We start from the raw sequence: 14,692 nt of genomic DNA, 5'->3' as shown, positions 1-14,692 counted from the left end.
AGACTTTTGATGACTACTTCAATTTCATTAGGAGTTATAGGTCTGTTTAGATTGCTTATCTGCTCTTGATTTAATTTTGGTAAGTGATATCTATCCAGAAAATTGTTCATTTCCTTTAAATTTTCAAATTTTGTGGAGTACAGGTTTTCAAAGTATGACCTGAAGATTCTCTGGATTTCCTCAGTGTCTGTTGTTATGTCCCCCTTTTCATTCCTGATTTTGTTAATTCTCATGTTCTCTCTCTGCCTTTTGGTTAGTTTGGATAGAGGTTTGTCTGTCTTGCTGACTTTCTCTAAGAACTAACTCTTTGTTACATTAACTCTTTGTATTGCTTTATTTGTTTTGACTTTATTGATTTCAGCCCTCAATTTGATTATTTCCTGGCATCTACTCCTCCAGAGTGAGTTTGCTTCTTTTTGTTCTAGAGCTTTCATTTGTGCTGTTAATTCTCTAGTGTGACTATTCTCCAGTTTCTTCATATGAGCACTTAGTGCTATGAACTTTCTTCTTAGTACTGCTTATAAAGTGTCCCATAAGTCTGGATTTGTGGTGTCTTCATTTTCATTTAATTCTAGAAGACTTTCTTTCTTTATTTTTTCCTTGACCCAGGAATGGTGCAATTGCGTGTTGTTCAATTTCCATGAGTTTGTAGGGTTTCTGCAGTTTGTGTTGTTGAATTCTAACTTTAAAACATGGTGGTCTGATAATATACAGGAGGTTATTCTAACTTTTTTATACCTGTTGAGGTTTGCTATGTTACCAAGTATATCGTCCCATGTGACGCTGAGAAAAAGGTATATTCTTTTGCATTTGAATGGAATGTTCTATAGATGGCTGTTAAACACAATTGGGTCATAACTTCTTTACTGAAAGAAGTTTCTTTGTTCAGTTTCCGTCTGGTGGTCCTGTCTAGTGGTGAGAGTGGGGTGTTGAATCCTCCCACTATAACTATGTGAGGTCTTATGTGTGATTTGAGTTTTAGTAATGTTTCTTTTACGAACATGGGTGCCTTTGTGTTTGGGGCATAGATGTTCAGAATTGAGACTTCATTCTTATGGATTTTTCCTGTGATGAATATCAAATGACCTTCTTCATCTCTTTTGAATGATTTTAGTTTGAAGTCTAATTTGTTCGATATTAGGATAGCTACACCAGCTTGTTTCTTGGATCTATTTGATTGTAAAATCTTATCCCAACCCTTTACTCTGAGGTAATGTCTGCCTTTGAAGTTGAGGTGTGTTTTTTGTATGCAGCAGAAGGATGGATTCTGTCTTTGTAGCCATTCTGCTAGTCTGTGTTCTTTTATAGGCAAATTAAGACCATTAATATTGAGTGAATTTAAGGACTATTGAGTATTAATTCTTGTTTGTTTTTGATTTGTTGTTGTTGGTGTTATTGTTTGTGGATTTACCCTGCTGTTTCTCTTGGCTTTTGGTAAAGTTGCACTATCTATTGCCTATGTTTTTTGTGAGTATAGTTGCCCTCCTTAGGTTGAAGTTTTCATTCCAGTACTTTCGGTAGGGCTGGGATTAGTGGATATGTATTGTTTAAATCTGGTTTTGTCATGTAATATCTTGTTTTCTCCATCTATAGTTATTGAAAGTTTTGCTGGGTATAGTAGTCTGGACTGGCATCTGTGGTCTCTTAGTGTTGGTAGAATATCTATCCAGGACCTTCTGACATTCAGAGTTTCCATGGAGAAGTCAGGTGTGATTCTGATAGGTTTGCCTTTATATGTTACTTGTCCTTTTTCCTTTGCTGCTCTTAATATTCTTCCTTTATTCTGTATGTTTGGGGCTTTTATTATTATGTGGTGAGGGGACTTCCTTTTGTGGTCTACTCTGTTTGGTGTTCTGTAGGCTTCTTGTACTTAAATTGGCATGCCTTTCTTTGGTTTGGAAGTTTTCTTCTATGATTGTTGAATATGTTTTCTGCACCTTTGAGCTGGGTTTCTTCACCTTCTTTTATACCTGTTATTCTTAGGTTTGGCTTTTTCACGGTGTCCCGTATTTCCTGGATATTTTGTGTTAGGGATTTCTTGGACTCATAATTTTCTTTGGTCGATGAATCTGTTTCTTCCAGTGAATCCTCAACACCTGAAATTCTCTCTTCTAGTGCCTGTATTCTGTTGGTTATTCTTGCATCTGTAGTTCCTGATCGCTCACTCACCTTTTCTAATTCCAGCATTCCTTCAGATTTTTTTGTCTTTATTTCAGCTTTCAAACCTTGTACTGTTTGAATTGTTTCTTATAATTTTTGGTTTGTCTTTTCTTCCATTTCTTTAAAGGATTTTATCATTTCTTCTTTTAGTATCTTTATCATCTTCATGAAGTTATTTTTAAGGTCATTCTCTTCTGTTTCATCTTTGTTGTGATATTCAGATCTTGCTGGTGTACAATCCCTAGACTCTGGTGGTGTCATAGTGGTTATTCTGTCGTTGAATTTGTTTTCATATTGTCATCTTCCCATCCCTTCTTTCAGTGGGTACAGGTGGGGTCTCTTCCCTTCCTGGTGGGTACAGGTCCAAGATTCTCTTCTGGTGGGTGTAAGCAGGTACAATTCACGGAAGGGACTCATGGTGGGTCCAGATAGGTCTGAGGCACTCCCTCTCCCGGTGGGTGGGAGCTCTGCCCTCTGCCCTTTGCAGTCTGCCGTAGGCCCTCTGCCCTGAGTGAGGGTGGGAGTAGACCAACTGTCTCAGCAGGCTCCTGGTCCTCCGGGGGAAAGTCAAGCTTGTGCAGTCCCCAGTCTAGGAGATCACAGAGAGGGCGAGTGGAAGTTGGGACCAGGATGGGGGCCTGGAGTTCACCTCTGCCCTCTGCTCTCTGCCCTGAGTGGGCCACATTTGATTTTTATGTGCCTCCAAGCTACATAGACTGTGTTGCCATATTCTGTTGCAAAGACAAGGTGTGGCTCATCCATGACTCTAATGCCTCTGTGCTTTGGCAGCTAAATATGAGCAATTATTCCCCTAGGAGCTGTTTTGGAGTCCCTTTATTTCCACTTTTAGTTCAGTCCTCTCTTTCAAGAGCATTTTGTGAGCTCTGGAGCCTCAGTGAGATCTTGTCCTCAAGAAACCTTTCCTATTGTTCAAGTGTGAGGCTTTTCCCTTAGCTGTATTAATTACTTTAATAATTACACCTACTTCCTCCATTCTCACCTGGTCTGTAACTTCAAACTCACTCATTCCTTTCTTTGCCTAAGTGCATATATTTAAGAAATATATTTGTATATATTTCTGTTCTGTTTTGCTTTAAATCTGAGGAACAGCAGTCAGTCTGTGTTATGTGATCTTGAAATTTCTTCTGCTGAAGAGCTTAGTCCACTGTTTTGGAATTCACCCCAAGTTTGTAGGATACAGGGGGAACACAAAAGTTTTTGCCAGAATATGAGTGGGCTTTAGCCCACTTTCTTATAGTTTTCACTTCCCTCTGAAACCTTTTGACTCAGGCTTTTTACTCTCTGCATTTCTATTGATATCAGTGTCTTCCAAACTCTTACCAGAATGGCCCATGAATCTTGGCTTACATTTTAGGGCTTCTTTAGTGTTGTGCTTCAGACTCCTCTGCATTAGTTTTGCAACCCAGTTCCAAATGCCAAAGAACCACATGGTCAACTTCATTACATCAACAATCCCACTCCTTGGTAGCAATTTACTGTATTAGTTACTTAGTTGTGGTAACCAAATTTCTTACAAGAAGCAATTTAAAGAAAGAACGATTTATTTTGGCCCATGGTTTGAAGTGTAGTTCATCATGGTGGGAGAGGCATTGTGGGAATATGAGGCAGTTGGTTCCAGTGTGTCTACAGTTAGGGGTCAGAGAGAGAGATGAATGCTCTGTTTTTGATTCTTAAAGTAAAAATTAGGTCATTAGGCAATATAAATCTTAACTGCTGAGGAAGCAGTACTTATTTCAGTTAAACTGGCTAATTTTCAGAAAGAGAAACCTGCCTATTATAAAAGGCAATAATGACTCAGAGAACCTTTGTGCTGTGGAGGGCTGAAACATGGCTACTTCGTAGGTTTTAATGCTGATCAGTGCTGGAAATTATTTTTTATATAGAGCTATTCTTGTTCATTGTTGTTAGATTGTATTATTCATGGATCTTAGTAGATGTGAATTGATTAAGGAAAATTTGACTGAAAAAAATATTTCAAAAACTGTTTGTGTTGTTCTTTTTCTTTTCGATGACTTGGGTCCTCTTCATGAGATAGGGTACTGAGGGATTAGCCAGACTTAAGGTGGAGTATAAACAACTCACCTGGAGAGCTGGAGAGCTGGCATAGTGGTTAAGAGCTGACTAGGACTGGGGTTCAATTCCCAGCACCCACATGGCAGCTCCAGAATCTATTACCCTTACACGGTCATCCATGCAGACAAAACACTCATGCACACAAAGTAAAAATAAATTATTAAAGAAAAAAAAACTTCTGCTGACTGAAACTTCAAGGCCTCTAATGCTAGCACTGGATGGATGATGGTGTGACAGGTGAAGATGCTTGCCACCAAGCCTTTGATGTGGAACACACATGGGGGAGTGAGAGTATAGACTCCTACAATTTGTCTTCTGAATTCTACACATATGCCATAGCATATATTCATGTGCCCACACACATACATAGAAAATAAATACACAAAGAAATGTTCATAAAAACAAAATAAAACCCCAAACCACCCACTAATGCTAGCTATAGCTATTTAAATGATAAAATTGAACCCTCCCTTGTCTTTAAGAAATTTGCTACAGGAAATGGTCAACTTGGACAAGCATTTTTAAGAATTTTCATCAAATAAAGTACTTAACTCTGATAGGAAATGTATCTATTGAAATCTGGAGTTTTGATTTTTTTCCCACCTGTGAAATAACTCTATGGTCCTGTCCTCTTTATTCTGTGTTTTATGCTTTATCCCATTCATGAATTTTAGTATTTTTTTATTATTGTTCTTAATTAATTCTTTCTAACTTTCTCTTTCACGTTTTCTTCCTGGATTTGCTGTTTCCTTCAGTCTCACTTCAAGGTCAGTATGCTTGCTCTAAAACTAATGTTATTGAGGCTCATTTACTAACATTATTTCCCATCCTAACAGGGACTAAAATGATAGGATGCATTCCAGGAAAGTGATGCCTACAGATATAGTTTTGAGTACACAAAATGTGAAGAATGTAAGCTTTTCATGACAGTGAATACAGACTTTTGTGCTTTGGAAGATAATGAGAATATTCAGAACACAAAACTTAGACTGAGCATGTTTTCACTGAAAGAACTGAAGATGTAAAGAGCCACCAGGGGCATAGAGTTTGGGAAATGGTTTTCGTGTTGTTGGCACTTTGTTAGAGATGTCTTAGTTAAGAACTTAAGCAGGCAAGGCGGTGGTGGCACACACCTTTAATCCCAGCACTCAGGAGGCAGAGGCAGGTGGGTCTCTGTGACAACTACAAGAGCTAGTTCCAGGATAGGTTTCAAAGGTATACAGGGAAACCCTGTCTCAAAAAAAAAAAAAAAAAAACCCCAAAAAACACAAAACTTAAGCAGAGTAAAACAAGCAATAACAATGTAAATTGAAGTGTAAAAATTATGGTAGAGTTAAAATTATATGCTTGTTTATGTCATATACATTTTATCCAGCAATTTTCTTATTATAATATTGAAATGACATGTAGTTCCTGTTTGTGAAAGCACCCATATCTTGATAATTATGGCTGGCCTTAGACAGGGCAAGTTATTATTCTCATGGGGATCTATGCCCAGGGAACATGATCACCTCATGTTCAGGCAGACAAATGATGATACTTAGTTGTGATGTCTTAGGTATGTTTTTTTTTTTTCTTACTTCAGACAGGTTAAATAAGTAACTCACATTGGTCTTAAATTCGCCATCTTCCTTTTTCTTTATATTATATGAACTCCAGACTGAGAAGTAGCCTCAGGTTGGCTTTCCTAGGTTTCTCATGTGTAGGTTTTTTTTCTTTATAAAATTGATATGATTATCAAATACAGTGATTAAGTGAGTTAATCCAAGTGGTACATGGGCACAGGAGAATGATTATCAGATGGTATTATTATTATTGTATCCTTTGTCTTTTTAATGCAATTAAATGTGGTCCTTATATTATGGTACCATTGTCATATAGTTCTGATTCTTTGCAATATTATGCTATTCATATTTATTCATACTGTCACTAATAATTAAAGTACAAATTGGGTTTTCTGTGTGAAGGGTCTGTTTGAAGAAGTGTGTCAATAGGTGATTTTGTTATTGTGCAAATACAGAGTATACTATATATATATATGCTTAGTTGATTAATATATACTTAATACCAAGAAGGTTATGATGACACAGGACACTATAATTTCATGCAAGCACAGTATATGCTATACACTGTGCTGCACAGTGTTGGCTGTAGAGCCCTGTGGCCATGACTGTATATGTGTAGAAGATGGCATTTCATATACAGTCTTTGATACATGAAGGCTTCACATTTCTTTTGAATTTTAAAAATGTCAATCATGGACTGAGTGATAAAGAGGATTTATCAGAAAGACATTTCTGTTTCTTCTCATTGAAATTTTAATGCTTAAGTTGAAGACCTAAGGTATTATTTTTAAAAATCTTATTTTGATGAATTACCTTTTTCAAACCTAACTCATGAAAAGAAAAGGGGTCTTCATCTGAACCTACAGCACCACTTTCTCCTCCCAAGAAACTAAATGAAGTTTAGATTCTAAGTAGTCTAAGACTTAGAACATGGGAGGGTAGACATAAGGGTTCTATGTCTTCATGAACCTGAAAGAAAATACTGGATACCTTACTGCAGAGCCAGGTGAGAGTATGAAAAGATGAGAGCAGGCTACAGTTAGCATTAGATATTCAGAAACTAGGTGAAATCCGAAATCTTGTAGTTTTACAAAAGAAGCAATAGATACCAGCTTGCAGCATTGAACAAAGTGATAAGGAAGGGAGAGAATCTGTTGTACGTATGCTGTTGCTGCAAATAAAAGCAGAAAGGAAACCAGAATAAACCACTGCAAACCTAGTATGTTACATGAGTCTGCTATTGTATGAAAAGCAGACACTGTATATAGAAGGATCTATGTGGGAAAAGGCTCTATCATGTCTCCTTATTTATGGCTGGTGTGAGACAGTGTTTTTTGTTTCACTTGAATATTTGGTTTGTTATCAATTTGTTGACTTCATACCTTGGTCTGCTTCTGTCCTCTATTAGTAGTGGGAATTATAAACTTAAGAGAAGACTACCCATTAGTTGGGAGAAATAAACTTTTAAAAAACCTTCCCATCTCTTCACATACACATCATAAAATAGAATTTTAAAAACAACATGGAAAAGCAAGCTAGTAGACACCTTCCACAGCCTGTAACTGAAACCAAAGATAATGAAATATCACAGAATTCCAAAAAAGCTTCTGACAAATAAGAAAGCAACCCAATGAATCCTTTCTGTAGAAAAGGGAACTGAGACAATAACTTGAGGCATAGAATAAACATTCAGTTAAATCAAATCAGAAAAATTCTGCATCTAGGAAAAGAAACAGACATACAGGATATTTTTAGACCCCTAGGTAGACATGATCAGAAAAGGACTGCCCCAGGAGATGCCCTGGTTAAAATGTGACAATTACAGAGCAAAGAAATTACTGAAAGTTTCTAGAGAAAAACAGAGATTCATTTACAAAGGCAAACTCCTTGGCATAATCCTTCAGTGATAGACTGTTACCTAGATGTATGAGATGAAATAAGCAATTTTCTCCCCAATTTGCTGTTGGTCATGGTGTTTATCACAGAAGTAGAAACCTTATCTAAAATGCCAGCTGGAAATAATCATCAACGTTATAGAATCAGCAAGGGTCCTTTAGTGTAACCCTGAATGTTAATGCTCCCAGTTCCCCCAAGTAAAGACTGAGTGAATCAAGATTCAAGGGCCAAGTACCAGAGAGGTGGCTCAGCAGTTAAGAGCACTCACTCTTGCAGAGGACTTAGGTTCCTTTCCCAGCACTACTGTGGTGGTTTACAGACTTACATTATTTCAGTTCTAGAGCACCTGATAATCTCTCTGGTCTCTGCATAACACTTGCCACATACGTGGTGTACATACATATAAAATAAAAGTAAATCTTTACTTTCCCTCCCCCAGCAAACAAAAAAATCAAGATCCAATTGTTCATTGTTCACAAGAGACAGACCTTAGTGGTAAAATTACAAACAGAGCGGAAGTCAAAGAATGGAAAGCTGTGTATACCAAGCAATTAGAAGCAGGAAACAGGCAGAAGTGACCATTCTTATATTTGAAAAAGTAGACTTCAAGCCCAACTTAGGAGAGATAAAGAAGGGTACTGTTTATTTATGAGGGGAATATTCAAAGATGATGATATAATGATCTTAAATACTTACCACAAAATGTTGATTTACTGAGTTTCATAAAACAAATACTGTTGGACATACAGAAACAGTTGGGTCCAGATTACTACTTCATGTTCTATAATAGAGGTCTTCTATACAAACAAAAAAATTTTCAGACTTAGACTGTATCATAGGTCCAATGGAATTAACATATATTTACAAACATTCTACCCATCAGCTGGAGAATATACTTTCTTTGAAACACTGTTAAAGATATATGCCACATGTGGGCCTTAATCCAAGTGTTAAGAAATAAAAATAAGTGAGATAATTTCACAAGATCACAATGGAATGAAACTAGAAGTCAACAGGAAAATAAACTATGCTAACATGAAGATTTCTTTCCCTCTCTCTCTTCCCCTCCCTCCTCCTCCTGCCCCCATCCCCTCTCCTCCTCTCTTTCATATGTGTGTGTGTGTGTCTGTCTGTCTGTGTGTGTGTATGTGTGTATGTAATTAGATGCACACATGAAAGTAAGTATGTATGAAGTATGTAAATGTGACTAGAGACCATAAGCCAACATTCCTCAGGCTGTGTGTAACTTACTTTTGTTTACAAGAAAAATAAAACCGACTGAGACATAGTCTCTGCTTTCTCATCTCTATGATTACAGTTTTTGCCACCATCCCTAGTCTGTTTTTCTTATTCTTTTCTTTGCCTTTTTTTTTTTTAAACATGTGTTCTGGGACTCTAACTTTCATCCCATGCTTGCTCAGCAAGGACTTTCCTGAATTAGCCACGTCCTCAGCCCCAAGTAATACATTTTTAAATGATTTCTAGGCTATTGAATAAATCAGGGAATTAAAACATTTGTAGATTCAAATGAAAATAAAAACACAACTTAAATTAACCTTTGGGATAGAGCAACTCTAAAAGGGGCAGTCAGAGCTATGAGGACCTAGGTAAAAAAATCAAACCCAAGAAATCTCAAACAAATAACCTAATGATTCACCTTAAAGTCCTCAGTGCAAACACAAAAGCTCTTAAAACCAGCGGGGCCAGCCTGGTCTACAGAGCAAGTTACCGGACAGGCTTCAAAGCAATACAGAGAAACTCTGTCTTAAAAAAAAAAATTCGACCAAGCCAAACAAAAAACTCCTAAAACCAAATTCAGCCTGTCTCTGCCTCCCAAGTGCTGGGATTAAAGGTGTGTGCCACCAATACCCGGCTCAGCAATATATTTGAAGGTTCATTTCCTGTGAGCAAATTGGCTTGATTCCAGGGATGCATGGGTGATTAACTATCTGGAAATCAATGCATACAGTATGTAGACCAACATGATAACTTCAGTAGGTGCAGAAAAAAATCTTTATAAGCATTTAGCATTCTTTAATGATAATGGATCCTCACCCTGAGAAACTAGGAATAGAAGGAAATGCCTCAACATGTTAAAACTACAGCAGTATTTTACTAAATGTTGAGAGACTGAAAGTAGGAACAAGACAGGAGGGTCTATTTTCCCCACTCTTATTCAATATAGTACTTCAAGTCTTACCTAGAGCAAGAGAATACATCAAACTGTTTTTCTTTGCAGATGACGTATCTCTAAATAGTCAAACCCAAACTCTGAGATTCTATTAAACACTTGGAGCAATGTAGCAGGATTCACAATCAGTGCAAGGAAAACAAGCTTATCTTTACTATTGATGAAGACACTTAGAAATCAGAAAAGCAAGCGTACTCAGTATAATCTTAAAACAAAACAATTAACTTATTTTACCTAGGAATATACATATACCTGCACAATAAAAACCGAACAGTGAGCCAGGTGGTGGCGGCACACTCCTTTAATCCCAGCACTTGGGAAGCAGGTACATCTCTGAGTTCAAGGCTAGCCTGGTCTACAGAATTGGTTCCGGGACAGTCAGGATGACATGGAGAAACCATGTCTCAAAAAAACAAAAAACAAAACAAACTGAACAGTAAAGAAAGAAAGAAGATAATAGATTAAACGACTGGCATAATTAATATTATAAAGATTATTACACCAAAAGCAGTCCTGCAATTTTCATGTAGTTTCAATCAAAATTCAAGTGACATTTTTCATGTAAACAGAACAAACAATCCCCAGATTCATAATGGGACCACAAAAGACTGAATAGTCAAAATAATTCTGAGCTAAAAGAGCAATGCTAGAAGTATCACAATACTTGATTTAAAGTTACACTGTAGAGTTATGGTGGTAAAACCAGTTCAGGGCTATGCAAAGCATACCTGGGAACCAGTGGACTAGAAGAGAGGTTCCCAAACAACCACTGATAGCATCTGAGTTTGTCAAAGATGCTAACAGTAAAGAAAACTTACATTTTACAAAAGATAGCTTCTATGCAAATTGTGCTGGAAAACAAAGTGCCCACAAGTAGATTGAAATTAGATCTGTACCTTTCTCTGTACACAAAAATCAACTCACAGTAGATCAAAGACCTTGATATAAGAAAGCAAACTTCCAGACTGCTAGGGACAGTGTAGGAAAACAGTTCCAGATGTAAGAATGGGTAGGGATTTTCTGAAAAGGAAAAGGAAGCTCATGAAGTAACAGCAAGAATTGAGAGGTGGGGCTGGACAAAATTCCAGAGCTCACAGCAAAGGAAGCAATCTACAGGATGAAAAGATTCCTTGTAACAGGAGGAAAACTGCCAGAGATGTAGCTAGGAGAGGTTAATGCTTAGCATCTGTAAAGAATTAAAAAGTTTAAGTACTCCAAACTAGTCCAGTTCATAAGTGGGTAAATGAATTAAACTGTTCTGAAAGAATTATTGCGAATGGCCAGTAAACAGAGAGGAAATAAAGTTTTTTGCAGCCATGTAAATGCAGATCTCAAACTCTGTTGAAATTCCATGCTGCTTTGTTGAAACACTTTTATCATGTAAACAAATGCTGATAGAGAGAACAGGATTTCTTATGTTGTTGATTTGTTCCTACAAATACATTCAAGAATACCTTCTATTTTACTAACGTATTTTGATGATAATTCTTTTTATGTACTTACTATAGAAAATGGTATTTAGTGAGGTAAGAAACTCCCTGTGTTCTCCTCTGTTGTAGTTACTTTGTGTATATACTCTGTGTATATCCATGCTCACATTCCTCATATTCACAAGACTAAGTAATGGTTATTTTTAGTCTTTAGAATGTAACAGTAATAATCACAAACTAAAATGAACAAAGGATATTGAGAATGAAAATAGGGAGCCATGTGGAGAGTGTGGACACATTCTACCTAAGATGGCAGCTATCTCATTTTTAACAAGAAGTTCAAAGCACCATGTCTAGAAAATCAAGACAAAGAAACTCAGACAAAAGCAAAGACACCTTGATGTTTTAAAGTTTCTCTTGTGTGAATATGAAGTCATGTTTGGTACATGCTCTTGTGGCCAGAATTTTATTAAAGTTTTTAGAATTAATAAAGGCCATTCATTTGAATGTTATGTCCAGCATTTTGAAAATCAAAATGTGACTTTGAAAAACAAACACAAATGAGATATAAGGTAGGCTAGATTTTGAGCAATGGATTTCTTAAATTCTTTTCTGCAATAAAATTCAACACTGTGACCTAGTTCTGTGTTGTAAGGAGTAAATTTATTTTTTTTACTTAAAGATATAATTATGAATTTAAAAAGTGCTGAAAAGTACAATTGTCCTTGATTGGATCAAATGTTTAGCCTGTAATATATGCTTTTAAAAGCCAATCTAGTGGTTTTAAGTGGCTTCCTTACTCAGTGTGTTACAATGCCTCCAATAACCAGGGCTTGCAAAACAGACATCACTGGCTGCCAGTACCATCTGGAATAACTCTCAGATATAGAGAGTTATTGCATATAGTATATGAAAAGTATAGAACGGTTTTGAAAATAAGTAGTTTGATTCATGGAAACAGAATTTTTCTTCATGTCTTTTGACTTTCCTAATTTTAAGTCCTTATCTGTTTTGTTTTCTTCTATTAATTGATAGAATGCTACATTTTTGAAATATTAAAACTAAATTATGAAGTTGGAAAATTAAATGTATTTATTTCCTCTGATGGTAATATTTTTTTGGAAAATCATACTTTTACTTAATAAGTTTGAATCTTCCCCTAAACATAACTAACTACTGGTACTATGAGGAACAGATTTCCTATTAGAAAGTTGACTTAGAGTTAATATTCTTTTTTTTTCTTTTTTAAAATTAATTTTAAATAGCTTGCTTCACATGTCAATCCCAGTTCCCTCTCCCTCCCCTCCTCCCACACCTCCCTACTCTGCCCTCCAGCCTCCCACCTTATCCCCACTTCCTTCTACATAGGGGATATCCAGAGTCTATCATTTTGCTCAGGGCAGAGTCCACGCACTCCCCTAAGAGTCTAGGCTGAGAGAGTATCCCTCTTTGTGTTATGGACACATGAAGTTCATTTGTATGCCAAGGATAAATACTGATCTAGTGCCCAGGGCCCCATAGGTTGCCCAGGCCTCCTCACTGACTCTCACACTCAGGGGGTCTGGATCAGTCCCATGCTGGTCTCTGAGCTGTTGGTCTGGGGTCCAAGAGCTCTCCCCTGTTCAGATCAGCTGCCTCTGCTGGTTTTGCCAGCCCATTCTTTGCCCATTTGCTCATCACTCCTCTCTCTCTGTCACTGGATTCCTTGGGTTCAGTTCAGTGTTTAGCTGTGGGTGTTTGCCTCTGCTTCCATCAGTCACTGAATGAAGGTTCTAGGATGAAATGTAAGGTTGATGTCAAGTTCATTATCAGGAATGGACATTTAAGGTAGTCTCTCAACTATTGGGCTGTCTATAGCAGACACCTGTAAATACTTTATATGACAAAGTCAAGTTCTGTTACTACCTTCCCAATGGTGTAGATTCTATTGCAGTACAAATTTTTTTTGTAATATTTCTGATTGTTTTCTGTTTATTTTTTTTTATTTTATTTTCCAGTTTAAATTTAGATAAGAAACAAGGTTGCTTCACAAGTCAGTTCCAGGTCCCTCTCCCATTCCCTCCCTTCCTCCCGTGCCCCCCCCCGTTATCCCCTCATTTCTCCAGGGAGGGTGAGGCCCTCCATGGGGGTGTGCATAGTGTGTCATTTCATGCAGTACAAATTTTTATTTTGTTGTCAATGTCATTAATTCACTATTTCCTCTCCCCTTTCCTCAGCAAACAGTAACTACTCACAGTTCTGTGGAGGATGGGTCCTTGTGAACTTCTTCTATCCACCATGGCATGTTTATGGGCCTACTTTTTTTTTTTTTAATAGCAGAGTTTCGCTAAGATGTCCTTGCTGTCCTTGAACTCACTGTAGATAGGCAGGCTCTGAATTGTGATTCTCCCAGCTCAGCCTGGGACTGCAGGTCTGCACTGCTTTTTCTTGAAGGATATATTGGTTTGTTGTTTTTGTTGCGGTTTGCTTTTAAGACAGGGTCTTACTATATAGTAGAAACTGACCTGAAATTCACTCTATAAGCCAAGTTGGTCTCAAATTTGTGGTTCCTTCTTCTTTACAACTTCTGGGGTGCTGGAATTTCAGGTGTGTGCCACCACATATAGCATTGATTTCAAGTTTTTTGTGGAACTGCCATAGAATTTTAATAATGGTTATTTCACTGTACCATGATTCTTTTTTTTGTTCACTTCCTTACCAACACTTGCTATTTGCTTCTTTTTTATTATAGCCATTATAAGAGATGAGATACATTGCTGGGCAGTGGTGATACATAGCTCTCATCCCAGCACTTGGGAGGCAGAGGCAGGTGGATCTCTGTGAGTTCAAGGCCAGCCTGGTCTATGGAGTGTGTTCCAGAACAACCAAGGCTACACAGAGAAACACTGTCTCAATAAACAGAGATAGATAGATATTGTTATTTTATAGGTTTGATTTGCATTTCTTTGTCATGCTGAGTGTTTTCATATATAGTTGTTTCTTTGTCTGTTGAACACTTTGCCCATATAAAAGTTGATATTTTTGCAATTTGTTATGTAAAATGTCAAGTCTTTTGCTCATCCATCACCATCAACCCCCACCTCTTTGAAATGGATCTTTTTGTCTTATTTGTACTGGTGTTATAATCTTGGGCTCATGTGACTCCTAGACTTGAGGCTCCATGTAGCTGGGACTGTATGTGCTGCCAACATTCTTTCCTATTCTTAATTTTTTTCCTGTTAGTGAAATGAGTTTTTATCTTAAATTTGTATATTAACTTCAGGTTTATTTTCTGATTTGCAAATATTTTCTGCCATTTTTTGTCTGTGGGATTATGCACCCCCCCTTTTTTTTGTTTGATAAAATCTCTTTGCTTT

General features: G+C 37.1%; 1 protein-coding gene across 11 annotated transcripts in view; it reads left to right on the top strand.

Annotated features, from left to right (window-relative positions):
• Erc1 (ELKS/RAB6-interacting/CAST family member 1) overlaps positions 1-14,692 on the top strand; it is a 294,181-nt gene that overhangs the window by 112,850 nt on the left and 166,639 nt on the right. For 7 of the 11 annotated variants that reach the window (XM_040739040.1, XM_040739037.1, XM_040739036.1 and 4 more), the window contains one exon: positions 5,010-5,021. The exons of the other annotated variants lie outside the window; for them this stretch is intronic. In XM_040739040.1, the coding sequence (XP_040594974.1) occupies positions 5,010-5,021 (12 nt within the window). The remainder of the gene's footprint in view (positions 1-5,009; positions 5,022-14,692) is intronic. 11 annotated transcript variants of the gene reach the window in all.

This window comes from Mesocricetus auratus, unplaced genomic scaffold (assembly GCF_017639785.1).
Source record: "Mesocricetus auratus isolate SY011 unplaced genomic scaffold, BCM_Maur_2.0 Super-Scaffold_100676, whole genome shotgun sequence".
Classification (NCBI taxonomy): domain Eukaryota; kingdom Metazoa; phylum Chordata; class Mammalia; order Rodentia; family Cricetidae; genus Mesocricetus; species Mesocricetus auratus.
Note: the sequence above shows the minus strand (reverse complement) of the source record. Positions and strands in the feature narration are given on the sequence as shown.